This window comes from Penicilliopsis zonata (assembly GCF_001890105.1).
Source record: "Penicilliopsis zonata CBS 506.65 unplaced genomic scaffold ASPZOscaffold_4, whole genome shotgun sequence".
NCBI classification, from domain to species: domain Eukaryota; kingdom Fungi; phylum Ascomycota; class Eurotiomycetes; order Eurotiales; family Aspergillaceae; genus Penicilliopsis; species Penicilliopsis zonata.
Window position 1 is genome coordinate 1,066,692 of NW_019208914.1, and position 26,285 is coordinate 1,092,976.

General features: G+C 50.7%; 10 protein-coding genes across 10 annotated transcripts in view; 8 read left to right on the plus strand and 2 right to left on the minus strand.

The window, feature by feature from the left end:
* Positions 1-334: 334 nt before the first annotated feature.
* ASPZODRAFT_150698 (hypothetical protein) lies at positions 335-1,703 on the minus strand (the record flags this gene model as incomplete). Its single annotated transcript, XM_022725652.1, has 5 exons — positions 335-496; positions 530-923; positions 979-1,424; positions 1,479-1,603; positions 1,676-1,703. The coding sequence occupies 5 exons, from the start codon at positions 1,701-1,703 to the stop codon at positions 335-337; spliced, it is 1,155 nt and encodes a 384-aa protein (XP_022582987.1).
* Positions 1,704-2,801: 1,098 nt separating this feature from the next.
* ASPZODRAFT_140771 (hypothetical protein) lies at positions 2,802-3,143 on the plus strand (the record flags this gene model as incomplete). Its single annotated transcript, XM_022724693.1, has 1 exon — positions 2,802-3,143. The coding sequence occupies one exon, from the start codon at positions 2,802-2,804 to the stop codon at positions 3,141-3,143; it is 342 nt and encodes a 113-aa protein (XP_022582988.1).
* A 3,594-nt stretch (positions 3,144-6,737) lies between these two features.
* ASPZODRAFT_62397 (hypothetical protein) lies at positions 6,738-7,895 on the plus strand (the record flags this gene model as incomplete). Its single annotated transcript, XM_022729071.1, has 3 exons — positions 6,738-6,842; positions 6,938-7,379; positions 7,447-7,895. Coding segments are annotated over 3 exons (996 nt in total), but the record flags the coding sequence as incomplete, so codon positions are not given.
* Positions 7,896-7,975: 80 nt separating this feature from the next.
* ASPZODRAFT_1604575 (hypothetical protein) lies at positions 7,976-10,065 on the plus strand. Its single transcript, XM_022726469.1, has 3 exons — positions 7,976-8,165; positions 8,216-8,982; positions 9,023-10,065. Exons 1-3 carry the CDS (start codon positions 8,119-8,121, stop codon positions 9,865-9,867), a joined length of 1,659 nt encoding a protein of 552 aa, XP_022582990.1. The 5' UTR covers positions 7,976-8,118; the 3' UTR covers positions 9,868-10,065.
* Positions 10,066-11,019: 954 nt separating this feature from the next.
* Positions 11,020-11,932, plus strand: ASPZODRAFT_140773 (hypothetical protein; the record flags this gene model as incomplete). The annotated part of the gene is made up of 5 exons (XM_022724694.1): positions 11,020-11,350; positions 11,406-11,467; positions 11,526-11,670; positions 11,710-11,861; positions 11,885-11,932. The coding sequence occupies 5 exons, from the start codon at positions 11,020-11,022 to the stop codon at positions 11,930-11,932; spliced, it is 738 nt and encodes a 245-aa protein (XP_022582991.1).
* Positions 11,933-14,719: 2,787 nt separating this feature from the next.
* Positions 14,720-15,899, plus strand: ASPZODRAFT_150699 (hypothetical protein; the record flags this gene model as incomplete). Its single annotated transcript, XM_022725653.1, has 2 exons — positions 14,720-14,771; positions 14,833-15,899. The coding sequence occupies 2 exons, from the start codon at positions 14,720-14,722 to the stop codon at positions 15,897-15,899; spliced, it is 1,119 nt and encodes a 372-aa protein (XP_022582992.1).
* Positions 15,900-16,126: 227 nt separating this feature from the next.
* ASPZODRAFT_140775 (hypothetical protein) lies at positions 16,127-16,906 on the minus strand (the record flags this gene model as incomplete). The annotated part of the gene is made up of 5 exons (XM_022724695.1): positions 16,127-16,245; positions 16,309-16,412; positions 16,442-16,509; positions 16,563-16,610; positions 16,787-16,906. The coding sequence occupies 5 exons, from the start codon at positions 16,904-16,906 to the stop codon at positions 16,127-16,129; spliced, it is 459 nt and encodes a 152-aa protein (XP_022582993.1).
* A 2,241-nt stretch (positions 16,907-19,147) lies between these two features.
* ASPZODRAFT_130527 (hypothetical protein) lies at positions 19,148-20,591 on the plus strand. The gene has a single exon (XM_022722526.1). The coding sequence runs from the start codon at positions 19,245-19,247 to the stop codon at positions 20,451-20,453; it is 1,209 nt and encodes a 402-aa protein (XP_022582994.1). The 5' UTR covers positions 19,148-19,244; the 3' UTR covers positions 20,454-20,591.
* A 289-nt stretch (positions 20,592-20,880) lies between these two features.
* ASPZODRAFT_130529 (hypothetical protein) lies at positions 20,881-23,215 on the plus strand. The gene is made up of 3 exons (XM_022722527.1): positions 20,881-21,662; positions 21,749-22,983; positions 23,057-23,215. The coding sequence occupies exons 1-3, from the start codon at positions 21,105-21,107 to the stop codon at positions 23,160-23,162; spliced, it is 1,899 nt and encodes a 632-aa protein (XP_022582995.1). The 5' UTR covers positions 20,881-21,104; the 3' UTR covers positions 23,163-23,215.
* Positions 23,216-24,136: 921 nt separating this feature from the next.
* Positions 24,137-26,285, plus strand: part of ASPZODRAFT_62706 (hypothetical protein) — a gene marked incomplete at both ends in the record, with an annotated part of 5,098 nt that continues 2,949 nt past the window's right edge. The window contains 3 exons of the mRNA XM_022729098.1: positions 24,137-25,426; positions 25,519-25,628; positions 25,690-26,202. Of these exons, the coding sequence (XP_022582996.1) occupies positions 24,137-25,426; positions 25,519-25,628; positions 25,690-26,202 (1,913 nt within the window). The remainder of the gene's footprint in view (positions 25,427-25,518; positions 25,629-25,689; positions 26,203-26,285) is intronic.

Below are 26,285 nucleotides of genomic sequence, written 5' to 3' on the forward strand. Positions count from 1 at the left end.
CGGGCTCCATCAAGAGTTGCCCATAGAAAATCGACAAGGCAAAGCACGTGATCAAGGGAGTCGAACTCGAAACTTGGAAGGGGCTTTCCAAGGGCCAGTTGCAGTAAGGATGGGAATTCGATAGAGTTGATGGGATACTTTGGGAGTGAATGGGATTGCTGATGGTCAAGGGAGCAGAAACAATAGCCATAGCCCTTGAGCAAGCTGGAATGATGACAGTGGAGGAAGAATACAGAACAGAGAGACCAAAAGGTTGTGGTAAGAAGACCCTAGAGAAAGGCGTGAATCACGTATCATAGTCTAATCAAATTGTTCATTTTCTCCATCTTTCAATTCATCTGATACTGTGTATCGAATCGCACGGCGCCAATGCACAATCCTGCGTGTTCTCTCCCCTTGATGTGGAGGTAGGGATCTCGTTGATATTGTCGGAAACCGACATATAGTCGGGTGGTTTGATCGCGCCACTGCTTTCATATTTTTTTGCATCACTCGACTGCTTCTTGTTCCTAAGCTTGCAGCCCCTGACTCGGGCAAGTACCGCGTCGACGACCGGGAATCTACCGTGACGTTCCTTATAGCGCATGCCCATGAACCACAAAATCATGGCAAGCCAGTAGAGGTTATATGAAAGGACAGAGCCGTATGTGGCCGAATTCGTCCAGCCCAGAATGCCCTGGAAGATTCCCCATCCGCCACCGCCATTGAGCAATGGGTTGCAGCAATTGACATGCCAAACACTATCCTGAATGTTATAAGAACCTGGTCCAGAGCCGGTTTCGGAAGAGTCGCCCCCAGTGCGTTTGTTCCAGGTATTGATTTCCAAGAATAATACGCCTTTAGAGAAAAGACCGGCAGACACAAGGTAGAGAAAGCAGGTTGAGATGACCAAGAAGACCTGCAGTGATGCCTGGTTGCCACCACTGAGTAGGAAATGATCTCAGCCCTGAATCATATAATCAAAGAATCTTAACTCACCGATAGAGGACATATCCGACGGCAAACCCAGCCAGCAAACCACACACGACTGGGAGAGGGAAAGAAGAAGCTGGAAAGCTCAAACTAACACCACCGATAAACACAATGGCCTCAAGACCCTCGCGGAGTACCGTGATAAAAGGAAGAATAAACATGGCATATTTCTCTGCCCAACGCTTGAAGCGGTTCATTGCCGTGCCCTGGGGGTGATCGGTTGTCTCGAGTGACTTGGCTAGTTTAATCCGCCATTTATCCTGTAGTTTGTTGACACGAAGCAGGGCCGCACCCATGATAGTGATGATAACGCTTGCGAGCAAGGAGAAAGCCCCCTCCCAGATATCTTCTGTACCTGAAAAGTGATCTTTTCCCAGGCCATAGAAAGCGCCAATCATGCCTGCACCGATACAGATGCAGATGAAGAAGCCGATTCCAACTCCCCACCAAACCTGAAAATCGCTTACTTAGCTTGATTCCCGTTCTTGATTGCAGTGCTACCATACCTGTTTGACTAGTCTCTTGTATGTAGCAAGATCGTTTTCTCTACCCAGTGTCTGCTTCAAGAACGACAGCAAGACCGACACGATAATGCTAGTCTCAACACATTCTCGAAAGCAGATGAAGAAGACTGTTGGATAATAAAATAATTAGGACACTTTTTCAGAGGCATTATCTCTCATCTTTTTTTTCGTTCTCTCACCGGGCACAGCGAACACGTTCACCGTCATCGTGTAGTGGTGGTGATATCGAGTAAACAACCCTTGCCGTGTAGACCAAACTCAACTGGCCAAGCTGATAATCTGATTGATAAATCTAGAGTTTCATGGAAAGCAGTCAGTCAGCACTTTGACAGCGACCACAGACGCTTTTTTAAACCGTGACAGAGTGGGAACAAGGGAACGCCTTCAAACCTTAACTCTGCTTGCTCAACTGACTCTTCAGCCGAAGTCGATTCCCACTGTGACTAGCACTGGCTCCTTGGTTAAGATCGAGTTGTTGTGGACTCCTGCCATTGTCGAGGAGGAGGTCTGTTCTGGAGGTTAGACAGGCACGTGCAAGTTGAACTGGGAAAGTCCCTCCCCTACCTCAACCCCCCAAGGACTTCGGCTCACCTGTCCTCCAGCAGACTCAATCACGTATTACAAGCCATGAACCAGCAGAGGAAGTAATGCAGCAACAGTGCCAAGGTGGAGTAAGTTTAATGTGCGCTCCGCTTCCCGTCACCTAAGGCTGGAAGAGTGACATTCTGCTCGATTCTGGTAGGTGAATTGACTCCGAAAATCACCGTCCCGCTCTTCTCAGTGGGCTCAAGACGCAGTACAGCTGACTGCTGGAAGCAACAGATTGGGCTGCTCCCGTTTGTTTTTTCCTTGGACATCTGTGTGAGTTTTGCAAATTATTATGGACTGTTTGCGGATGGTGAAACCACGGACAGGTGAAAGTTTGTCTGTGATCAGATACCGGGTAACATGAGTGCAAGTTGCCTCCCCCAAGCCTTGAGGAGCTTGCATCTCCTATGAAAGGAAAGTGAAAAGGATCAAATCTTATCAATCTTCTTGCTGATAATCTGATTCTGTCTTGTCAGGTTCATGTCGGTCGCCTCGCAGACCTGAGCTGTTGCGAGTATCCGGTCATTTCCCGCGAATAATAACATTACTCCGGGGACTGACTTGCTGCTCGTCGGCGCGACAATGATGGATTTGGATTGGAACATCACTTGGGTGATTGCAAATCTAGATGGCATGCTGGAGCGGCCTGTAGTTGGCAACAACAGTTCATGGCCACCGCCAGTTCTCAAACTCACCAAAGGTGACTAAGTGGTCACCATGGTGTACAGCGCCTTGGGGGAGGGGGAAAGAAAAAGCATCCACGGGTACGTATCAGAATGGCTCAAATTATTGGAAGGTTCTCCCGGAGTCGCTCAGTGTCAGAGTTCTCCCGAGTCGAAAATTCCTTCAACTTCACATCAAGCTCCTGTTATTTATATATTTTCCGGTTTTTGTGGTAAGAGAAATCCAGGACTCACCAATCTATCCAACTGCAACTGCTATCATGACCGAGTTCCCAAGCTACTCGACGAACTTATCAAGGAGGCCAACTCGACAGAGGCAGAGCCTATGTTCCAGACTGCATTAATGGATGCAACGCAGAACCTGACCGTTGCGTAGGACCAGAGAAGATTTATCTATTCTATCTGGTTGGTGTGGGCGCTTTTGCGAGGAGGCACTGGATAGAGCAGGAATGATTTATATCACTGACGCACAGCGCTACGGTGTGCTGACGACAAGGAAAACGAGATCGGCAAGAATTACGCCATATCTGGGAGTATAGATACGTACGGTCGACCATTCTACCTCAAAATCGATGTAAGTCAGCTAGCCAACTGACAAGTACATTAGGGCCGTTCGACAAGGTTCCATAAATTCTGGGTTATAACGTGAGTGGGTGATTAGTTTACGATTATGATGCAGAGAAGCTTCCACCTACTGAGGTTGTCGAGTTCGATCCGTACGGTGACTTCAGCCTCGTACCGGGATACTCAGAGAAGCGGACCGGATGGTCTTTAGACCTCGCCGTGGCTAATCTTGAAAATGGAGCAATCTAGTTAGTTGAGAGCTCTTTTGAGTTTTCATTCGAAAGACGAATTATTACGATAATGCCATGCAATAGCATCACCTACACTTGTCTCACGATACTGGGTCCAAAAACACAGATTCCACGCTCTACGGAATCTATATCAAGCCTTTCGTTCTGAGAGAGGGCAATATTGTGGATATTGGTCTTGTCAATAATGACACGTGCAAATATCCGTTCAATACATGGACGTGTTTTCGAGGTGATCCATCGAGGCGAGGAAAAAAGTCAGCCACCATGACTCGAGCAACCGTTCAGCATTTCCATGTGTACCCACGGAACCTAACACAGCCCTGGGCAGTTTCTTTCTTCGATTTCAAGCAAACAATCCAGGCAAGTCAAGCAGGGTGCTTGTTGCTTATAATGCCCAAGGTACCATTCATGTCTGGGAATCACCTCCACTCCCCCCCCTCCCCCCGTCATTTACTAAGAGGAATCTGACTATTTCACCGCCGTATCGAATAGCATATGGATTCCGATCTAGCTGGATAAGAGTTGAAGCTCCGCTTGAGTTCTCGCAAAGACTTTGCATCCCTAAGGACTAAGTTTTAGGTCTACAATGCTAGTGGCACACTCAGTAGACTTTCTTGGTCTCACCCAGCAGAAGACAGAGTAAGTTGGTAGTGTGACTTCCGACCGGATTCACAGCTAGGGGGTTGTTGCGCTGGTTTTCTGCTGTGATGCTGCTGTTCTCAGCATGGCATCAATTGTGTGGGACTGAAATGTCTCGTATAATTCAAGTTTATACTACTATGATACTACATAGTAAATGCATAGTACCTATCTTGTCTAACCGATTAATAGGTACGGCATGGCCCCCATCGTACCAAGCACATTGAAGTAAGACTTCCGAGGGGGCCAAAAACTGGAGGAGGTCGAATTTGTTGATAATTGATTAACCATAGATACAACACACAGACACACACACATATTGTATGCAACAATAATTAAATATGTAGCAAAGTAGATCTTTCTTGAGTCCTATTGATCGAGAATGAACATATTCTCTCCCAGGAAATCCAGAGAAGAGTGTACGATATCACATTATTACTCCGTACTCCGTAAGCGCCCGTGTCTGCCAGGATTAAGAAGCAGGTACCACTTTTCCATCTGAATGGATGGAGTCCACCCAAAGCCATCCCGGACGGTAAGGCATCTCGTCATGGCTGAACTACAGGGACCAAGCATTCCTTGCTCTTCGAGGAGATTGCCTACAGAGTATACTACATAGACAAACAGTCTTCCAAACTCTACGGAATTAGTTGTCCTTGGCGAGAACGAATTCATTAGACGAGAAGTGAGGCCACTTACTAGGTTACTTGCATAGCCACTCCATTTGACCGGAAACCTAGTCAGGTAGTCAGGTAGTCATGTAGTAACTAGCTAGTTAGTCACCCCATAGCTACTAGTCACTCCGTAATGAACTAGAATATGAAGAGTAATTACGGAGTAGTGATATGGAACCACTTGGCGGCTGGCTGAGAGCCACGTACGGAGCTTATCATGCGAGGCGTTTCCCCCCTTGTAAAAGAGAGAGAGAAAGAATGCTCAATAGAAAGCCTGAGGCCGTCAACTCCAACATGGTGGGGCGCACTGAATGGATATTTGAAGCGAGGAAGGCCATTGGGTGTTGTTTCTTACTGACTCGATATAAAATAATCGTATTAGTAGTTATTAGTTTCATCAATCAGTTACCTAGATGGTAGGATGGAGTTCAAATAATTCATTCTACATATTTAGTCTGGGTAGGTATCAGTCAAGATACTAAATAAACTAGGATGATCCGGGCGGTAGTCCGAGATTAACGCTCTAAGCGAAGACATGCCAAGCATCCAAGAGCGAGAATCTCACCACAACTACATGGGAGTATCTGAAATAGGTACCTAGGGTACTACCTAAATACATATGCTACTCCTTCTGATACTAATCTTCGAACTGGGAGGTCCAGGCAGATGTAATTTCCCAGAAGAGCCAACCAGCACCAGGGGTGTTGCCTAATCGGGTGGAATGTCTTACTATAGTAGACCCTGGCGGTCTGTGCGTCTCCTGCAAGTTGGCGCTAAGCCTGATTTTCTCGTTAGCGGGCTCCACGTGCGTGACTCGACGCTGTCACGCTGGAGGGTGATTTTCCAGGGAGTGTGGGGCTCTGTCTTGATTGGCTGGAATGTATACTACTAGGCACCTGGCAGTACCCTAGACACACACCTAGTACAGATCAGGCTAGTGTCCATCAGCCTTCTGGATGACAGAACAGGTTAGCTGCAGGTACTGTTGCAGTAAAGCAAGCCGATTGGCCTGGACACGCCGGAAATTTTGATCGGTTTTATGGCTTCTCGCAACTTCCACCTGTTGGTGCCTGGCGCCCCCCGGCAAGACTAGCCCATTCTTCAAGGTTCCTCCTGCGACTGCGGCTCTTCGGCTGTTCTCACCTCGTTCCTGGGAGGGCCAAATTTTCCCTGGTTCCCCCCCCCTTCTCTCTTCTCTTGTCCTTACGAAGCGATGAAGAAGAGGACAGTGTGTGATTGTGGCCACCACCAAAGTGAGAATTGACCGTGGAACAATGGGGAAAAAATTCTAATCGAGTCGTATAAAGTCAGTACTAACTAGGTAGTTATGGGAAGGGAACTATAAAGTAGTATATACTAGCCATGTCTTTGTCTAGAGATCCTATTACTACCTGATTACTATTACTACTAAACTTAGGTACTCTCTGTACCCTGTACTAGCCATGGACTGACTGTCTGACAAGCTATGAGTACGTACTACGTACTCCCTAAACTAGGTAACCAACAGGTGCTGCCCATTCAGGTACACATCCTTCCTGGGTTAGTCTGTGATCACCTGCTCCCTGTTTGTTATTTTGGACCCCTGCCTCCTCCTCCTTCCCTTCTTCCCTTCTTCTCTTCTTCTTCTTCTTCTTCTTCTTCTTCTTCTCGGGCACTTCATTTCTGTCAACCTTCGTCTCGAAAGGTTTCTGTCTCCAACTAAGCAGACGCTTTGTCTGCGTCCTTTCTTTCCGTCGGTTCTTCGACATTCCCTTCGTTACACAGACAGATAGACAGATCTAATATAATATATTCCCCCTCTCTCTGGTGGTCTTCAAGCCAGTCAACCTTCTTTCGTTCAACATGAGTTTTTCCAAGTTCTTTCTGGCCGTTGCGGCAGTCCCTTCCTTTGCTCTTCTTACATCGGCCTTGGACGTCAATTCCAATACCAACGTTGTTGTGTACTATGTGCGTTGTTTGTTGACATGAACCAAAAAAAAAAAAAAAAAAACAACCAAATCTTTAGGGTTGAATGTTTGACAGACCAACTGACTATATAACAGGGTCAAGGTGATGACCAGCAGCGTCTGTCCCATTTCTGTGGAGAAACCAGTCTCGACATCATCAACCTGGGCTTCGTCAATGAATTCCCTGACCAGGCGCCCGGAGGATGGCCCGGGAGCAACTTTGGCAACCAGTGTGGCTCGGGAACATATACCAACGAGGACGGCGAAGCGACCGACTTGCTCTCTGAATGTATCCAGTTGGCAGAGGACATCCCCGTATGCCAGGCCGCAGGCAAGACCGTCTTGCTATCCCTCGGGGGTGCGTCTCCTACAAATCAGCAGATTGAAAGCCACGATTCCGCCATCGCGTTTGCCGATTTCCTCTGGGGTGCGTTTGGCCCCGTCGACGACACATGGATCGCCAACAATGGGCCCCGTCCTTTTGGTGGTGCTGTCGTCGATGGGTTTGACTTTGATATCGAGAACAACGGTGGCTACGGTGCGTTCTTTTCTCCCTCACCCTTTCCCCCCCCCCTTCACCCCTTTCGACGTATTCATAAATCCAGGTTATGCCACCATGGTAAAGCGTCTGCGTGAACACTTCGCCGATTACCCCGACCAGACTTTTTACATCTCCGGTGCTCCTCAGTGTGTCATTCCTGATCCTCAGCTCGCTCACGCCATCACCCACTCCGAATTCGACTTCGTCTGGGTCCAGTTTTACAACACCGAAGAATGCGCCGCCAGCAACTCTGATGGATTCAACTATGACGACTGGGTCACCTTCCTGCAGCAGGGCGAGAGCGCCAACGCCAAGCTGATGATCGGCTTGCCAGCCGACACGGATTCTGACTATTATCTGACGCCCGACCAAGTCAATTCCCTTGTCGAAACGGAAATAGCCGCGTACCCGGATACCTTTGGAGGTATCATGATCTGGGAAGCCACCTCCTCCGATGAGAATGTCATCGACGACATGACCTACGCCGAGAACATGAAGAGCGTCTTGGTCGCCAACGCCCCTGTCACCCTGACCCCGACTCCCACGCCCTCAAGCACTCCAGTCTACACCCCGAGCAGCACCCCGGCTGTGAGCCTCTCCAGCACTCCTGTCTACTCACCGAGCAGCACCCCGCTTGCCAGCACCCAGGCCACTGGGTCTTCTAGCGCTGCTTCCAGCGCTGCTATTTCGACCCCTGCTGCTTCTAGCGCTGCTGTCTCCAGCGCTGCTTCTAGCGATGTTATCTCAACCCCCGCTGCTTCTAGTGCTGCTGTCTCGACTCCTGCTGCCTCCAGCACTGCCTCTAGTGCTGCCTCTAGCTCTGCTGCTTCAAGCGTTGCTTCTCTCTCTGCTTCTAGCTCTGCTGTCCCGACTCCTGCTGCTTCCAGTGCTGCCTCCAGCGATACTATCTCAACCCCTGCTGCCTCTAGTGCTGCCTCTAGCTCTGCTGCTTCAAGTGTCGCTTCTCCCTCTGCTTTTAGCTCTGCTATCTCGGCTCCTGCTGCTTCAAGCGCTGCTTCTGCCTCTGCTTCTAGCTCTGCTGTCTTGACTCCTGCTGCCTCTAGCGCTGCTGCTTCAAGCGTTGCTTCTGCCTCTGCTTCTATCTCTGCTATTTCTACCCCCGTCGCCTCCAGCGCTGCCTCTAGCTCCGCTATCTCCAACCCTACCTCCAGCACTGCTTCTAGTGTTGCTTCCTCCCCTGCTGCCTCCGGCTCTGCTGCCTCTAGCTCTGTCGCTTCCAGCGCCCCTAGTTCTTCCGGATACCCCAACTCCTCCGGCGTTTCTCCGTCCAGCTCTCCTATCGCTTCGAGTGTACCCTCTACCTCTGTCTCATCCCGCAGACCGTTCCCTACCATCAGCGTCCCTTACAACGTTACGCTTCCCCACACTCAGACAATCGTGAGTGGTAGTCAGCCAACTGGTACTGGTTCTGGTTCGGGTAATGGATCTGGATCTGGCAATGGCTCTGGCAGCGGCTCAGGTTCTGGCTCTGGCTCTGGCTCTGGCTCTGGCTCTGGCTCTGGCTCTGGCTCTGGCTCTGGCTCTGGCTCTGGCTCTGGCTCTGGCTCTGGTTCGACCTCTGGCTCGGGCTCTACCTCTGGTAGCGGATCTGGGTCTGGATCTAGCTCTGGCTCCGGCAGCGGATCTGGCAGCGGATCTGGCTCTAGCTCTGGTTCTGGCTCTGGTTCCGGTTCTTCCTCTACTTCTGGATCTGGCAATGGATCTGGTAGCGGATCTGGCTCTACCTCTGGCTCGGGCTCTACCTCTGGCAGCGGATCTGGGTCTGGATCTGGATCTGGCAATGGATCCGGCTCGGGCTCGGGCTCTACTTCTAGCTCAGGCTCTACCTCTGGCTCGGGCTCTACCTCTGGCAGCGGATCTGGGTCTGGATCTGGATCTGGCTCCAGCTCTACTTCTGGCTCGGGCTCCACCTCTGGCTCGGGCTCTACCTCTGGCAGCGGATCTGGCTCTAGCTCTACCTCTACCTCAGGCTCTGGTTCTACCTCTGGCTCTGGTTCTACCTCAGGTTCCGGTTCCAGCTCTGGCTCTGATTCTAGCTCCGGCTCTGGCTCTAGCTCTACTTCTAGCTCTGGCTCTGGCTCCAGCTCCTCAAGCTCCGGATCTGATTCTGGCTCTACTTCTAGCAGCTCTGGCTCTAGCAGCTCTGGCTATAGCAGCTCTGTCTCTAGCAGCTCTGGCTCTACCTCCACCTCTGGTTCAAGCTCCGGCTCCGGCTCTACATCTGGTTCCAGCAGCTCTGGCTCTACCTCTGGAGGCGGCTCTAGCTCTAGCAGCGGCTCTAGCTCTGGCAACACCTCTGCCTCTGGCAGCAGCTCCGGTTCTGGCTCCGGTTCTGGCTCCACCTCTGCCTCTGGCAGCGGTAATGAGAGTGGCTCCAGCTCAGGTACCGGCAATGGCTCTGGGTCCGGCTCTGGCAGCGGTAGCGGCAGTGGGACTGTCACAACTGCATCCACCGGGGCTCTGACCACTACGGCGGTGATCACCACCTCATATGTTGACATCTGCTCCACTGGCTTCACGACAATTACCAAGACCTACACCACGACGTACTGTCCTGAAACCGCGACTGCGACCGCGACCGCCTCTGCGACTGTCGCCGAGGGCTGGACCACGATTGTGACCGTCTGCACGCAGTGTGCCGCCACACCCACGACGGTCACGCTGACGCTGCCCGTGACCACTACCGAGGGATCGGGCTCGATCAGCCAGCCCACTGGGGGTTCCAGCTCTGGTGGCTCGATTGGCTCCGGTGGCTCCGGTGGCTCCCAACCTGGCGTTCCTGATCAGACCGAAACGACCACTCAAACGATTGTTGTTGTTCCATCTCCTACCTCTGGTGCTGCTCTTCTGGGCACTGGAGTCAGCCGCGGCGCGTATCCGTCGACACTGGCGGCACAGCCGTCAAGCAGCAGCGGCGGCGCTCACACGGCGGTGGTTGCGCCCAGCAGCACCCGCGAGGGGGTGTCGCCCGTATACACCGGCGGCGCGACGAGTTTCCGTCCGCAGTGGGCGGTTTACGTGGTTGCACTTTTCTTGATGTTTTATTGACGATGTGATTACTAGTACTACATCCCTGGCAATTGTGTACCATTTGTCTTCTAGTAGCACTTTTACCATTTGTTTTCTACTAGCACTAGTATTTACCTTCCTTCTATGTTATGTTATTAATTGACTAAAATAAATTCATATTCTTCAAGGAGTCTAGTTACCTCGTAGTCACCGACTAAACCTCGGGTATGTAGTTAGTAGTACTAATTTAGATGCCTAGTTTAGTATCTCCAGATCAGATAGATTACTTGGTCTCACCATGTCGGGAAGAATAGTATGAGGGATTTGTGGCGACGCAAGCGCCAGCAGATGGTCTGTGACGATGGTCTAATCAACACTAGCCAGTCTGCTTGAAGACTTACAGATCATACGGAGTACATGGGCCAGGCTGTGGCTGAGGGGTAGTATTTACTATTATTTACTATTTAGCAGTTAGTTACTGATGTGATAGTAGTAGTATATATAGTACACACGGTATATTTACCCCTTACCCCCACTTCCAAAATACACCTCTCTCTCTCTCTCTCTCTCTCCCTTCCACACACCTCCCTCATACATACAACAAAAAATGGAATACGTGCAGGAAGAAGTCGTCGACCGCTGGGGCCCCGGCGGTCGCGACGAATTCGTCGAAGAAGAAACGGTGTACGACGACGCCGTCCCCCGCTATGCACCCCCTCCTCCTGCCGGCCCCCCCCTTGACGGCCCTCCTGGCCCGCCCCTGCCTCCGAACTGGTTTGCCCGCTGGGATGATCGTGACGGGTGCTGGTTCTACGAGAACGAGATCACGGGCGAGACGAGCTGGGATAGACCTCCCCCGCCGCCTGGGTGGGGATATGGCGGTGGTCCTCCCCCCCAGGATGACTATGTTCGAGAGGAAATTGTTGAAGAGCGAGTTGGTGAGTTTTTACTTTGACCTCTTATATACTTTATATTTAATTGTTAATGTTTTAGATGATTATGGTTATAGACAGGAGAGTTTAGGTGAGGAGGCGGCTGAATGGATGGGCAGAAAGGTACTCTCTCTAAAGATGTTATATCCACTATACTCTACTCTACTTATACTTCTGCCAGGTCGGAGAGGTTGAAAGAATCCCCCAGGATATCGCGGATATCCCTGAAGACGTGGCAGACTGGGCAGGCCGTGAGGTCGGTAAGGTGGAGCGGTTCGATGATAATATTGACTATGCCTATGATGAGGGCAAGTATGAAGAGACAGGTAGATGGTAATAGTTTAGGTACTTTATTACATAGTTAGCGAATATTGTTATACTAGTTACTTGGCTGAGAACCCCGCACTCAGCTAATAGTACTGTGTATAGAGTACTTATCACCGAGTCAAGCCACCAGTCAACGGTAGCTATTATCCTAATGTTTGCTTATGCAGCCAAGTCTTTTGATACTATCAAGGTAAGACTGTTGATACTATCAAGGTAAGACTGTTGATCAAGATTGACAATGCGAAAAACGGAGTCGAATAAGAGTAGAATTGGAAATGATATTGCGGTCAGGAATGGTCCAATCGGCGGTGTTTCATTGCAAGTGGTCTAGCATCCCTAATTCTCAAGGTCGTGGCGGGGTAATTGATTCTCTCACTGCTGCCATTTGTTCATAAACCAAAAGGGCTCTAAGCTTTTCAGGGAAGCCGATGCTGTCTGGTGTAAACGAACCGTTGTGTTGTCATGGGCAAGAAAACCTGTCGAAGTATTTCCAGATCTTTGTTGTCTATAGCCGATTTGCTTGGACGAAAGCTGGATTCGGTTGCCAAACATCTCACAGCCTGTTTTTGTAGAACATTTTGAGATAATCTGATCTTCACTGACCCTTTCACGCGAATAAACACCGCATCAGGTAGTCGTTTGAAAACAACTGATAGCCATCCAGGGTGTTGCAAGACTCTCTCTTTCAAAAGTCCTGTCTATTCAGACCGAAGAGATAGTTTTGATCTTCGAGAAAAGAGTTGTACCTCTTGAGGTGCCGTCTCACCCCGCCAGTGAAGTTTTCAGACACTCGCCTACTAAAATTGTCCAGACAATTAGTAGGACATACGAAGGTCATTATTCGGCGAAGAAGGTGGCTCGAATATCAGTGGATAGGAGATATGATATGAAAGATTGTACGTCAATGCAAGAGAACGCGTCTGTCAATGTAGGAATAATACTGGAGAATAACTTGAGGTACCTGAATAAGTTAGAGAATTGATGTCAAGCGAGAAGTATCAAGTGAGAGGTATCAAGCTAACCACCTGCAGGTAATACCTATGGACTCATATTAAACAGTAGAGTAAGACTTGCAATTAAACTGGAGAGTCCTAAGCTTTCAGTGACTTCCAGGCTCTATTGATGAAATTGAATAGGTACCTAAAGGTGACTGGGTAAGGGCAATATCTACCTGGTGAATAGTAGATAGTTTCACTCACTTATCAGGTAGATTTAAAGTGTATACCATATAACTTAGACTCTGATAGTGTGTAAGTCATGATTCACTGAGGTTTGGGTGTCGCCTTCCAGGAACTGAAAATTTATCTTGGTGCCTAAGTGAGGTGTCACCTGCCTCCTTCCTAATTCAGCACTAGTCAAGTATAAAAACCCTCCTTCCCTCCCCCGTGGCCCAGCGGGCAGGGGAAAAACATCTTCTTCTCCTGCTGTACTATTCTCTGTCTTCTACCCTCTGCCATCTGTCCTCTTTTATATTTCATACCATATCCACCCTCTCTGTTCCTGAGCTCCATTTACTTATCTGTGTCCCACTAGGACCAGGAAGAGCCATGGACATGTCGACAAAAGAGCCCCTCTAGCCCTAGCAAAAACCGATGATGGAAAATGTGATTGTAAGTCACGTCTGGTGTGGCTAGACCTACCACTTTCTTACTCATCAACAGGATTACAACGAGATCATCTCGAGGCCTCTTCAGGAGCGACAAAACCTCGAAGAGCAACTCTTCCGACCAGTCAAAACCGCTGTCTATGATGACGAAAACCTAATCGGCAACGATGAAGGCATAAAAATCTGGAATGAATATCTCCAGCTGAGATCAAGTGATCAGCAAAGACTTCCAGCGACACTGTTTACCCTCTGCAAAGTGTCCAGAGACCTCCGCAAGAACATTTAAAACGAATACCAAGACCTCCGCAATATCAACAGCGCCATCGAGAACAACCTTATTGACCTCCGCAAATCGCTGTCAGACTCAGCGTACTGTTGAATCAATGAGCCCGACCATCCGAGCAGTTCGTGTCTACGCCTTAAGCGAGTCTTGTGCAGTGAAACAAGACCTCGCAGGATATATGACCTTATTATGCCTCTCTAATTGTCTGGGCAATTTCAAGTGGCCTAGCGGTCTAACTTCCCCTAATTTCTGCGAAACATGGTCAAAGCGACAGCGATACACGGAATGCTCTCGTCCATGGAGGCGACATCGTCAACGACCTGGTAGTGGTCAATGAGCTGCAGTCGGGGGATCCTACGAGAGCGGCTTGGGAAGCTGTTTTCAGACAAAATTATGGTGTCTCGACGCAGACGTGTTATGCCCATGACTCTCTTCGCGGGACTGACCCCCGCATCGTCAAAGTCTTGAATATCTCGGCTGATATCAGGGTTCTTCGCAAGTGGAAAGGTTCGGAGCAGTCAGATTCAAGAGAGATGATTCTGTGGTTGACACATCCACAATCCCTCTTGGGCGCCGATTCTCGGTCAGCATCATGTTACGAAGCAATACTTATGTTAAACCTTGAAGACCCCTGGCTGGGTAGTTAATTAGAGCAAGAAGAATCACAGCTGGTCAGTTAGGTTTCTGAAACCACTGTCCTGTACTGCCGGTGGTGCTTAAACTGCTATTGGAATGAGGGAGGGCCTCATTTTCCATCGGGAACCCTCAGCATGCTACGAAGGGTTCTACACAAAGAAAAGGTCCCTGTCGATCTTCTGGATCGAGTGGAGCGACGAACGGAGCTGGCGAGAAGCTCTCTGAAAACGGAATAATCAGACAGCTCATCAGAGTTCGACGACCTCTATAATGAGCGTGGTACTTCGGCGTGTCAAATAGCTAAGATAATATAAGTGAGGATTCCAACCAATTCTCGTGCTAGTTATTCAGAATATAATTCAAGTACAACCATTCCTTGCCATCAAATTATAAACGTTACCTAGGTAGATGGTGTGAACCCCGCACCTCGGCTAGATGCAGTACTGTACTACATATAGAGTCCCTTGTCCTTGTACCTTGTACCTTGTACCTAAGTGAATATATAAATAATATCACTCAAACCATGTACCCCCTCTCTGGCATAAAAGTTATTGAGCTAGCTGGTCTAGCACCAGGTATTAACAACCTGGAATCTACTAGATAACAGGTATTACTATGCTGATGCTGATGTTCCAGGCCCCTTCGCCGGCCTCCTGCTGGCCGACTATGGTGCTTCAGTCCTACGCATCGACCGACCGAGGAGTACGACCGAGGAGAGCCATGCTCCAACCCCGGACCGACTAACCCGCCACAAAGCCTCTCTCTGTCTCGACCTGAAAGAAGAAAACCCAACCGACAGAGGGAAACTGTTCTCCCTCCTCGCCCATGCCGACGTGCTGATCGACCCGTTCCGCCCGGGGGTTCTGGAACGACTGAATTTAGATCCCGTCGACTTGCTCGCGCGATTCCCCCGGCTGATCGTCGCCCGGCTGACGGGGTTCCGACCAGATGGAAACGATGTATATAGTTCCATGGCGGGGCATGATATCAATTACCTGGCTGTGTCGGGGGTTCTGAGCCTGCTCGGCCGGAAGGGACAGCCACCCTACGCTCCGGCTAACTTGCTGGCCGACTTCGCCGGCGGGGGAGCCATGTGTTTCACGGGGATCTTGCTCGCCCTACTTGTTCGAAATAAGATGGGAAGAGGCCAAATCGTACATGTCAATATGGTTGACGGGTCGGCTTACTTGGCTACTATGCCGAGATTGTTGGGGTTGGATAGCAGCAGCCCCGTCTGGAACGGGGAGAGGGGGGATAACCTGCTCGACGGGGGGTGTCCGTACTACGACACCTACGCTACTAAAGATGGGAAATATGTTGCTGTCGGAGCGCTAGAGCCGCGGTTTTACTCTGTTTTACTTGACAGACTGGGCTTGGGCGAGGCCGATCTCCCTGCTCGTACGGAGAAACGGAATTGGCCGGCGTTGAGGGAACGGTTCCGTGCAGCGTTTGAATCCAAGACGAGGGACGAGTGGGCGGCTGTGTTTGAGGGGAGTGATGCGTGCGTCACGCCTGTCTTGGAACTGGGGGAGTTGAAGCAGAGCGGGTTCAGGCAGGCCTTGCCGGTTTGTCTGGGGATGACGCCCGGTAGGGCGATACCTGGAGAAGATGGAGAAGAAGAGAAAGGTGGACTAGCTCCGGGGGAGGGGGGGGATGATCTCGTTAAAGAGTGGTTGAGGGGTGCTTCTAAAGCAAAATTATAGTCATTGCAGCTATTCTATAATAGGTTTCCCTCAGCCATATAAAGAGTAACGGCCCTGCTAAAACATACGACTTGCCAGCACCCTGTATTCCTAGCAAAACAGCTTCAGGCAGCTTATTTGTGCGTGTCAGGGTCGTCGTGACGAATCCAAAAGGGTGTGTGCGCCAGGAGGAGCAGCAACTAAAGACAGATCTATGCTTTGCAGGCCTCAGGTAAAAGTTAGCTGGCTCACTCTTCCATATTGTTCATCTCATCATCGCCAGAAGTCTCGGTGTTCTCGCGCTCCCTTATGCTCACGGTGATGGCATCACGAGAATCCACACTCAGGACCATCCCAGCGTCATTGCCTTTTTCAATATCACCCTCCAGCTAAAAAAACTTCCCATTGGCCAGATTGTCTGGCAGCTCACAACCCGAAATGCAGCGCGCCAGAGACACCAAGGTTGACCTGTGAAGATAACGACCGATAGTCAGCCAGAAGTCATTCTTATTGACCTTGTCGTCGAGTCTCATTCTCTTGAGATACAGGCAGGTGTGACGAACCTGAAATAGAGAAAACGGCGGGCGGGACGATTGTCGGTGCGGAAGATGAGCTCCCGGTTGTCGATGTCCTATATCGTCGTCAGAGCCTCTTCATAACCAATATAATACTCTCGGCACTCACCTGCAGTCGCACTATATTATTTCCCATTTGTTGAGCGATTTCCTTGCACTTGGTATCACCCAGTAGTACGCATCTCCATCGCGTCGGTACCGCTATCTCCCCTGGCATTGAGACGACCACGAGTCTTCAGTTGATGTTGGCAAGCAATATGATTCCTGCATAATAAATAAATAGTATTTGTTAGCCATTTTCTATGCCTGAGAGGTAGTATGCCGCAGTCTTACCTTTCGGAGATCTGTTAGCGCCACCTCTCCAACGCCGAAGAGGTATGGCACTTCATCGCTTGCCAGGCTCTTCGGCACAAGGTGGGCTGTCTTGACCTGGTTATGATCCAGACACCACATAATGCTTGGAGTGCCGGGGTCTAGCCTACCACGGCGCTTCGGTCAAATAACTTGTCTTGTGCTTGCAGTTTGCCGCCATGACGCGAGGCACAGTGCTGGTCATGGATAAATGACCTTACAAAGCGCTATTAATTGTCTTGACAGTTTCCAGTGGTTGGATGGTTTGCCCCCGATTTTGTATAACTGTTGGGCCTTGACCTCATCTAGGCCATCCCTGAAGCCATGAATCCAATCCAGCTCAACTTGCATTGCCATGACTTTTCTTCCAGATATCTGAGACAGATTGAGCTGTCCTCTGAGACAGTCGAGTTAGTTGACATCGCTGGCGGTCCAAAGCGGTTTGCCGGTTGGCTGGCAGTAGCGATATAGTCCTCTCTGGGATGGCGGACTGATTGAGCATGGTGGTGGTGATGAAAGTTAAGTGGAAAGTAAACAGATGCTGAGAGGGAGATAGTGAGAAGGAGTAGAAGTGAAGTTGGTGAATTGATAGAATAAGTAGGCAGCACTACTATTCCGATTTAGTCAACTCCTGCCTGCAGAACCAGGCATAATTATAATTTAACTACAGTAGGTACCTATTAAATATTACTACTAGATGGTGACTTTACCCACTATATATCTATAGTATTGAATCTAAGCAATTACCTTCGGATATAGTGACCGAATTTCCAGCCTATATAGAACACTACTATGAGGTCTAACACGGCAAGTTGTCTCAGATAGACCCGAAATGCCAGTTTTCAGGCAGTGCACAATACGAAGCGCTTAGGAAATGCGAACATAAAAAAAAATCTCTGACAGCAAGTTTGATGGCTGATGTACTCCGTATATATCTTAGAGAAACGCCACGCCAGCCAAGAAATAATCCCATGACACTCCCTTTTGCACGGATGCTTCGATGGTCTTCTTATCAAGTCCCTGCATGGTGTCAATGCTGTGGAATTGGAAGACTAGCAGGATATTCCCCGCAGGCACTGACCCGTTGTTCATAGGGTAGTTAGTTAGAGTCTGTATAGGGGTTTACATTCTATTATTTGCTTAGGGTCTATACTACATAAAAAGTATTAACTATGCCCACTTCTATAATAAGCAGGTCGTATTCACAGGTCAGCCAGCCATGTCGTATCTACAATGTAACCCTAACTGGACACTCTAAGTATCACATAGAGATTACTACAGTATATTATTTACCTCATACTGATTACTTGATCCATCGGATAGATAGTTATACTAGAGAGTAGAAAACTGCCTAGTAGCAACTATTTATATTTAGTATATTACTAACTAAATTAGCTAGTAAATAGTACTCCGTAGACTTAGCTGAATGCCTTTAACTAGTCAAGTAAATACTAGGTAATCTTGGAATACTACTCAACTAACTAATAGTAGGAGAATGACCCACGTCGACGTCATGATTCTATGGCGTACAATACAATACAGCGAATAATACGCCGGTGAACAGTGATAACCGCTCTATGCCCCACGTGCTCAAGGCTACAATTAGCGAGTTCAGTACAGCAGTACTACTACATACAAGGCACAGCCTGGAAGTACCTTAGCTCTTGGGGTAAAATAGCCTAAGCAATCAAGTCCTCGGAAGTTGGACTCCCTTGACTCTTGGGATACCCCTCAATCATGAACTACTCCTAGGTGACTAGTGAGGGTAGTAAACAGGTATCTACCGAATTAAATAAAATGAACCAAAGGGTAAACTGGGAATATATGACCATTACAGAGTACCTAGGTACTAATAGGTAAGAGTAGTATCTAACTAGACACTAGTTACTGCACATCTGGTACGATTAAGATGATCATTAGGATTATGTGGTAGAGACAATAATCAAATAACAATTGATATTCAGGTACAATCAAGTAAGTACCTTAGTCTAGGGTAAGACTCTAGTTACTAGTACCACGTACTACCAACTGGAGGCTGTGGTCCACCTCCAAGTCTGTCTGCCGTAACAATTCCGTAATTACATGCAAAGTCATCCGAGCCCACTTTGATCTCCGTAGGATCCCTTCTCCTGATCGCCTCCGCACGATCTTCTCTTTGCTTTTCAATCAGATTGTGTCTCCGACCACGGAGGACTGCGGACATTGTACAGAATACTCCATCCTCACAGTCAGTCTTGATTTTATTTTTTTTCAACCACTCTCAATTCCCCCTTACATCCGGCACTCGCCAAGCGCCCGCCTCGTGCCGCTCGTCTCACACGACCCTGACTGTCTGGAAGAAAGAGAGTGAGAGAGAGAGAGAGAGAGAGAGAGAGAGAGAGACATTTCGATCCAATAACTTGAACCAGACTCTTCAAACCGACTTGAGATCGATGAAATTATGACCGACTTTCGACTCCCCATTCATCAGGCCCCGCCTCGTCGCCCTGTTGCCTCCCACCACCCCTTCTCCTCCTACCAGGGCTACGACGGCTACCAAGGCCAGCAGCAGCAGCAGCAGCAGCAGCAGCAACAGCAACAGCAACAGCAGCAACAGCGGCAGGCGTCTCACCACTCCATTTCTCAGTCCTCCACCCACAGCCGCACTCGCACCTCATCCTCTCACACATTACCCTATGGCAATCGCTCGCAGTATCCCCCCGGGGCGGCCTCCTCGCAACCAAACCACCACCAGAACTTTCACCAGCATCACCCTCAGTACCCGCCACCGCCGGTGCCGCCGATGCATCCGATGAACCCACCCCCCGCCCGCCGCTTGTCGAATGCCACCACCTCGACCAGCTCGACCGGCCACCGGGCCTCGCAGACCATCTCCAGCGCAAACTCGGATATCCGCCGTAGCTCGTCCTCTCGTTCCGGCGGCGGCGGCGGCCAGCTGAGCTACGTCGCCCTCATGCGCCGCCAGAAGGCCACTGTCTGGTGTGACCGCGCGCAGCCCGAGGATGCCCGTCTGCGCGCCCAGAAACTCGCCGACAAGAAGCGTGCCCACCTCGAGGTCCACGGTGCCGCCGCCGCCGGCCGCACGGGCACGCTAGCCAGCAGCAAGCTCAAGCACGGCGGCAAGGGGGCCACCGACTTCTCGCCCGCCACGCTCGTCGGAGCCGCCGCCGTCCCCGTCCGTCTTAGCGCCAACGAGATCGGCGATGCCGATGACGATACCACCAGCGACTCTGGCGCCCTCTACCACCGCCGCACGGGCAGCAGCCGCAGTTCGCTCGGCAGCAATCATCGCTACCCGAGCGGCTACCAGCGCAGCATCAACACTCCTCCAAGCGAAAAGACAGACTTGCCGGGCGTTTCCGAGCATCCGCCGGCAGAGGATGATCATGATGATGATGGTGACCACCACCCATCATATCATGATTCGGAAAGCCACCCAGACGAGGATCATCACGACGACACAGGCAGCCATCACCGTGAGGACAGTTTCGGCAGTTTGGGCGAGTTGGCCGCACCCGTTTCCGTCAACATCACCGCCCAGAAGATTAAAAAGGCCGACGAGCTGCGCCGCCGTGGCAGCGTCGACGACCGGTCCATGTCTATGAGCGGGGTGCGGTTGTTCGTTGCCAACCCAGATCTAAGCGATTGAATGGTTTAGAACAGTCTTGTTGTTATCGATTTTGAGTTTGTGTTTTGAATGTGTTCAATATCCAGTTATACTTGCCGATTCTTCTTCTTCTTCTTCTTCTTCTTCTTCTTCTCCTACTTCCCTTTTTCGAGTCCCTGGTTGTTATAGTTTGCAATTCTCGGCCCTTTCTTTGCTCATGGGTCGTTGGTGTGGTGTTTGGTGGTTCTCTGATCTCGCTTGAGCTAATAATACTAATATGTACATATTTGATATCCTGGATTTACAGTATAAGGAATAAATAGTAACCTAGATACTACCTACTTTATCATATCAAGTAGTTATAATAAACCAGTGTGGCATTGTATCGTGCTTACTAATATTCCCTTTTGGCTAGTCCCGACGCGAGACGCGAAACTTCAATTAACGCGTGTTGCAACTCCCCAGCGAGCGGAGAGGAACGATCGGCCTGATCTGAGCTGAGCTGGAGACCCAGGCCTGAATTGAGACTGAGAATAGAAAAGCCTCATTTGACTTGGTAATATGATCTTATGATTTGATTTTGCTGAAAGATTGCTGTGAAGACTTGAATTGGATCGAGAACGAATCTCACTGTTGATTTGGAAGGGACACCTCGTGAAAGGGACACCCCGTGAAACGGACAAAAAGAACACAATGGACATGTCTGTCGATACACAAGCACAGGGCTTCTCTCAATCGCCGTCCCGAAAACGCTCCTTCCACGAGACGGAAAATACCGCTGTCCCGTCAGACCCGAACGCAGAACAAGAGAACACCAGCCCATCATTCGAGAAGGAGCAGGAGAGTGGCGTGAGCGGAGAGGCTGTCGGTCCATCAGAAAGCATTCTCAGTCCTATACCTGCACCTAACACGAACATGAACATGAACATGAACACGGAAACGACTCCCACGCCAACTACGCCGTCTACAGGCCCACCGAACAAGAAACGCAAGTTATCACCGGCTAGCAAGGCAGCAAAGGCACAAGAAAAAGAAGCCAAGGAGCGCCAACGGGTCGAAGAAAAGGCAAAGAAGGAGGAGGAAAAACGGGTCCGCGATGAAGAGAAGAAGAAACGGGATGCCGAGCGAGAAGAGGAAAGAAAGCGCCGGGAGGAGCAGCGTAAAGTGAAGATGGAGGAGAAGGCGGCCAAGGATGCAGCCAAGGAAGAGGAGAAGAAGAAGCGAGAGGATGAGAAGAGCAAGAAGGAACGGGTAAGTATTTCTCATTGTTTTTTTTTTTTTCAAGATTGCGGCCTAGTGTCCCGATATCAACGGTGTCAATGCTTATACTATGTTAGTCACAAATGAGGTTGAATGCTTTCTTCGCCAAACCGACCGCTTCTTCACCTGTCAACCCTACCAGCTCGCCTAAGAAGACACCCGCGAATAAAAGCATGCCCCAGGCAGATGAAGAGATGACACCCGTCATGTCTGATTACCAGCGTGAATTTCCCGAGTTCTTCGTGCAGTCGCATACCACGCTGGCACCTATGCACCGGTTCGAGCGGGACGCCGAGGCCCTGCAGCACCTGTGTGCGACGGTTGATGCGGGCCTGCGTATTGCGTCGTCGTCGTCGTCGCCGCCGCAGGTCCCAACCGTATTTCGCCCGTCAGAGCTGTTCCATCTTATACCCTATCGTCGTCGTCTGGGTCGAAATGTCAAGTCTGTGAAGAACATCCTGATCGAGATGCAGAATGAGAACCATGATGTTACTCCGGCTGTGGAGGAGGAGAAAAAGACAAAGACTCGAGTAAACCTGCAGGACCTGCTGCGCAGGGTACCGATGAAAACTTTTCGGTTCGGCGAGGACGTGCGCCCCCCGTACCAGGGCACATTCTCCAAACCCGTCCCTGATAAGACAGCAATGCGACTGTCTCGTAACCCTTTCCGCCGTGAGTTACCAGAGACCAACTACGACTACGACTCGGAGGCGGAGTGGGAAGAACCCGAGGAAGGCGAGGACTTGGACTCAGAGGAAGAGGAAGAAGGCAGCGATGACGGGGAGGACGACATGGACGGCTTCTTGGATGATGAAGAGGATGGGTTGGCTGCCGGGGCGGATGGGAAACGGCGGTTGATCGTCGGCGATCTGGAGCCGGTGTGCAGCGGTCTCTGCTGGGCAGACGACCACACCACCACCCCCGATGAATTCCAAGCGTACCGCATCGAGACCACTGCTGAGAATGTGCGGTTCCCGATCGATCCGTTTTCCACAGCGTACTGGGAGAAACCTCGGCCGGCCGACCAGCCACCACCGCCTCCCCTCTTCCCGTCTGCTGCTGCTGCTGCTGCTGCTACTACTGCTGCTGCTGGAGGAGTAGGGGGAGGAACAGGACCCTCTGGCCGGTCGACGCTGCACGCGTACGCGGTCAACTCGTCGGCGCAGGCGTCGCGAGGGATGTCGAACATCGCAACGCTCGCGACGGGCCGCGTGAAACGACCGTTTCCCCCGGAACAGCTGGCGGAGTTCAAGGCGGCGGTGGATGGCAGCGACTTGACCAAGGCGGGTTTAATAGAGGTCTTAAAGAAGCGGTATGTTTTCTTTCCCCCTTTTTCTTCTTCTTCTATAACCATATTTATATCGGTGTTAATACTAACTTTTTAGATTTCCTAAGGTATCCAAAGACGTGCTACGGGAGACGCTGAATAGTGTGGCGGTGCGCGTGGGCCAGAAGGAAGCCGATAAGAAGTGGTGTATACAGAGTGTCTAACCATAGGATGCAGAGTAGTCTCCGAATATACTCCGTACTTCGATCGATTCGACTTTACCTAATTTACTCTGATGCAGGGAATGGTACTAGTTAGTGAACGTATCCCTCCTGAGGTCTGGTCTGATTGCTCCATCGGGAGGACAACGCATGCATTGCCAACGCATCACGCAGCAGAAGGGTACGGAGTAAGTGATAAATCAATGTACAGAGGGAGTAAGTAGTACAGAGGAATAGGGAAATAAAAAATTAAATAGAAATAGAAATAGAAATAGAAAACAATAGAAATAATGAGTAATAGATAAGTCTGTATTATTACTTTATTGTATAATAGCACTCCGTACTCTGACCTGCAAGTCATTTGATCGGAACAATCTGAATCCACTCCTTCCTCCTCGAGTCATCCTCTGCGTCCTCCGTACCTGTTCCTGTTGCTCTCCTCCACAGTCTGTCTGTCTCATCGAGACTTCCATTACTTGCCTCCCTCCCACCCCCTTTTCTTTCGTCAAGATATCCCTTCCTAGATTTGTTCCTGCATTTACTCTGCTTTGACTACCCTCAGCATGCGATAGTTCAGCTGTGGATCGGAGAGTATGGCAAGATGGTAGATGATGCCCAACTGGACCCTCTCCTCCTGAGTGCGCCCCTCCTTTCTTCCCTCTCATTTGTATCTTTGTGTATTTTGATGTTTTCTTATTTTGTTTTTGTTTTATTATCTTTGGTGGTTTCCTTTTTAACCCTCTAATTCTATTCTTACAGTTCCACCATGCAAGGTCGCCGGAATGCCTCTCGAGGATGCCATCCACGTTGCGGGGATAGGTGAGAAAGGAGAAGAAGAAGCAGCCCTACAGATAGGAGAAGCCTCTCTGGCACACCCCCGTGTGAACGGACAAATCCCAGAAACAGCCACAGATCATAATGATGGTGATGATGGTCGGATTGGTTCCGTCAAGGCAAATACAACCCCGAAGAAGATGATGAAGGATGTCTCCTTCCAGGAGTTTGCTCTGCGCGTCCGCCAGAGTCAACACAAACAGGCCCAACGCAGGAAGCTGGAGCGGCGTCTCCAGGCCTCCAAGGTCGCCCTCGGCCTTGCTTCTCGGCTGGTCCGTGTCGGGGCCGCTGTTCAGCGTGGTCTGGTCGAGAGTTTGAAGCACGAGGATAAATTGGCCTTTGTCGCGAGCCATGCGGCCCTGTTGGACCTCCAGGAAGCCTGCCACGAGGCCTTTTCTTCATCATCAACATCATCATCATCATCATCATCATCATCATCATCATCATCATCATCATCATCATCATCATCATCATCTCCTTCTTCTAATGCATCCATGTCCACGGTCCCGTCTGGATTCTTTCACCATCTGAGCCCGCAGTCTCGAGCAGATCTGCTCCAGATCGTCCGTCTGGCCCGTTCCGACCCCAACTTTTTGTTTGAGCGCCTGTGCAGTCTGTCCCAGGCCCAGCTGACTGCCCTCGTTGCCCCCTCCTCTGCTCTGGAAGCCGGGGATCCGAACCCGAAAACCGCAGCGGGTGCGGCGACGGCCGCGGCTTCTTCTTCGTCGTTGTCGTCGTTGTCGTCGCTGTCGTCGTCGCTGTCATCCCGTCTCCGCAACGGTCCCTTGTTTTCGTCTTCCTCACTGGCCAAATCACGCCCGGCGGCTGCCGCTGCTTCTGCTTCTATTACTACCTGCTCCAACACCTTCAAGGATTGGGCCCTGGCCTTTGAGCGGACCGACCCCCTGTCCACTTTGCTCTTCAATGTCTTTGCCGCCCCGCTGGATGCCCATGGCCCGGAGGCCCACCGCCGCCTGCAGCTTTGGTCCTCCGTCTGTGCCAAGCTGCTCTCCCACGGCGGTAGTAAGTTCTATCCTTTGGTCGGCCATATCCTCTCCGCCTGGGCCATTCGCAGCGACTGGAAAGCCAAGCCCCGCTTCGAGCTCTACCTCATGGACATCTTGCAGCGTGGCGCCTTCTTGCTCGAGCCCGTCGCCGCGCCCCCGGCGGGCTCGGCGTTTGGCGCCAACTCCGCTGACCCTATAGATCCCCTGCGCACCGGCGTCGCCGAGGAATTCTTCGTCTCCGCTGTCGATGGCCTTTTCGACCTCCTCGATGACCCGGACGGAGGCTTCCCCCAGGCGATCCGTGAATTCGCCAGCGCCGTCTACGCCAAGCTCGACCATCCAGAGTTTCGTGACCGCTTTCTTGACTATCTCTTTGTCCAGTGGTTTTTCTCCAAGTTCCTCTATGGCGCCCTTACCTATCCCGAGGTCTGTCATGGATCAACTTATCTCTCTCTCTCTCTCTCTCTCTTTTCCTCCTTCGAAATAGGGACTATTAATTGCTGACTGCTGATGACTAGACTCATGGTTTGTTGCTGGACTTTCATATCAGCAAAGATGCCCGCGAGAAGCTCCTAGGTCAAGTCGGACTGCAGGCCTACTCACAGGTTTTTGGTGTCCTCCGCTCCATGTAACGATTATTCCCTCCCCCCCTTTATCTACTCTGGATCAATGTTTTAATATCCTATCAGGCCTCGCTTCCCCATGCCTCGCCCTAGTGTCCGCCAGCATGTCAGGAATATGCTCTCCCGCTTTAGGACCCCGCCCATCAACAATCCCTCCGGCGATAGTCTGTCGGACTCGCCCGCAGCTTTTGTCATGTTGTCTGCCACCGACGCCCTGACCCTGCTCGATGCCCTGTTTCCCCGAGCTCCATCCCCGGTATACAGCCCCCAGTCTCCTGTTCTCGGGGCCTCGCCTCTGTCTTCATTCAATCCATTCCAGTCCTCCTTTGATCCCCAGTCTCCACCCGCCACGCAACCGGGATTCTTCCGCCCTCGCATGGACGGCTTCTTCAGTCCGACTTCCCGTGGTAGTCCCGTCTTTGCCCCAGAGAACTTGCTGGCCCGCACCGCAGACCGCATCCGGTTCGAATTATCCGACATGGGCGAGCCCCATGATCGACCCAGCCTGGATCACCCCTGCTCCGAGGATTGGGCCATCTTTTCCGTTGTTGAACACGGGTCCCGTCTTGTCTGGGGTCTGTTTGCCACCCCGACGGCTGCCACTAATAACCAAGCCCCTAACGGAGACAATTCCTCCTCCTCCTCCTCCTCCTCCTCCTCCT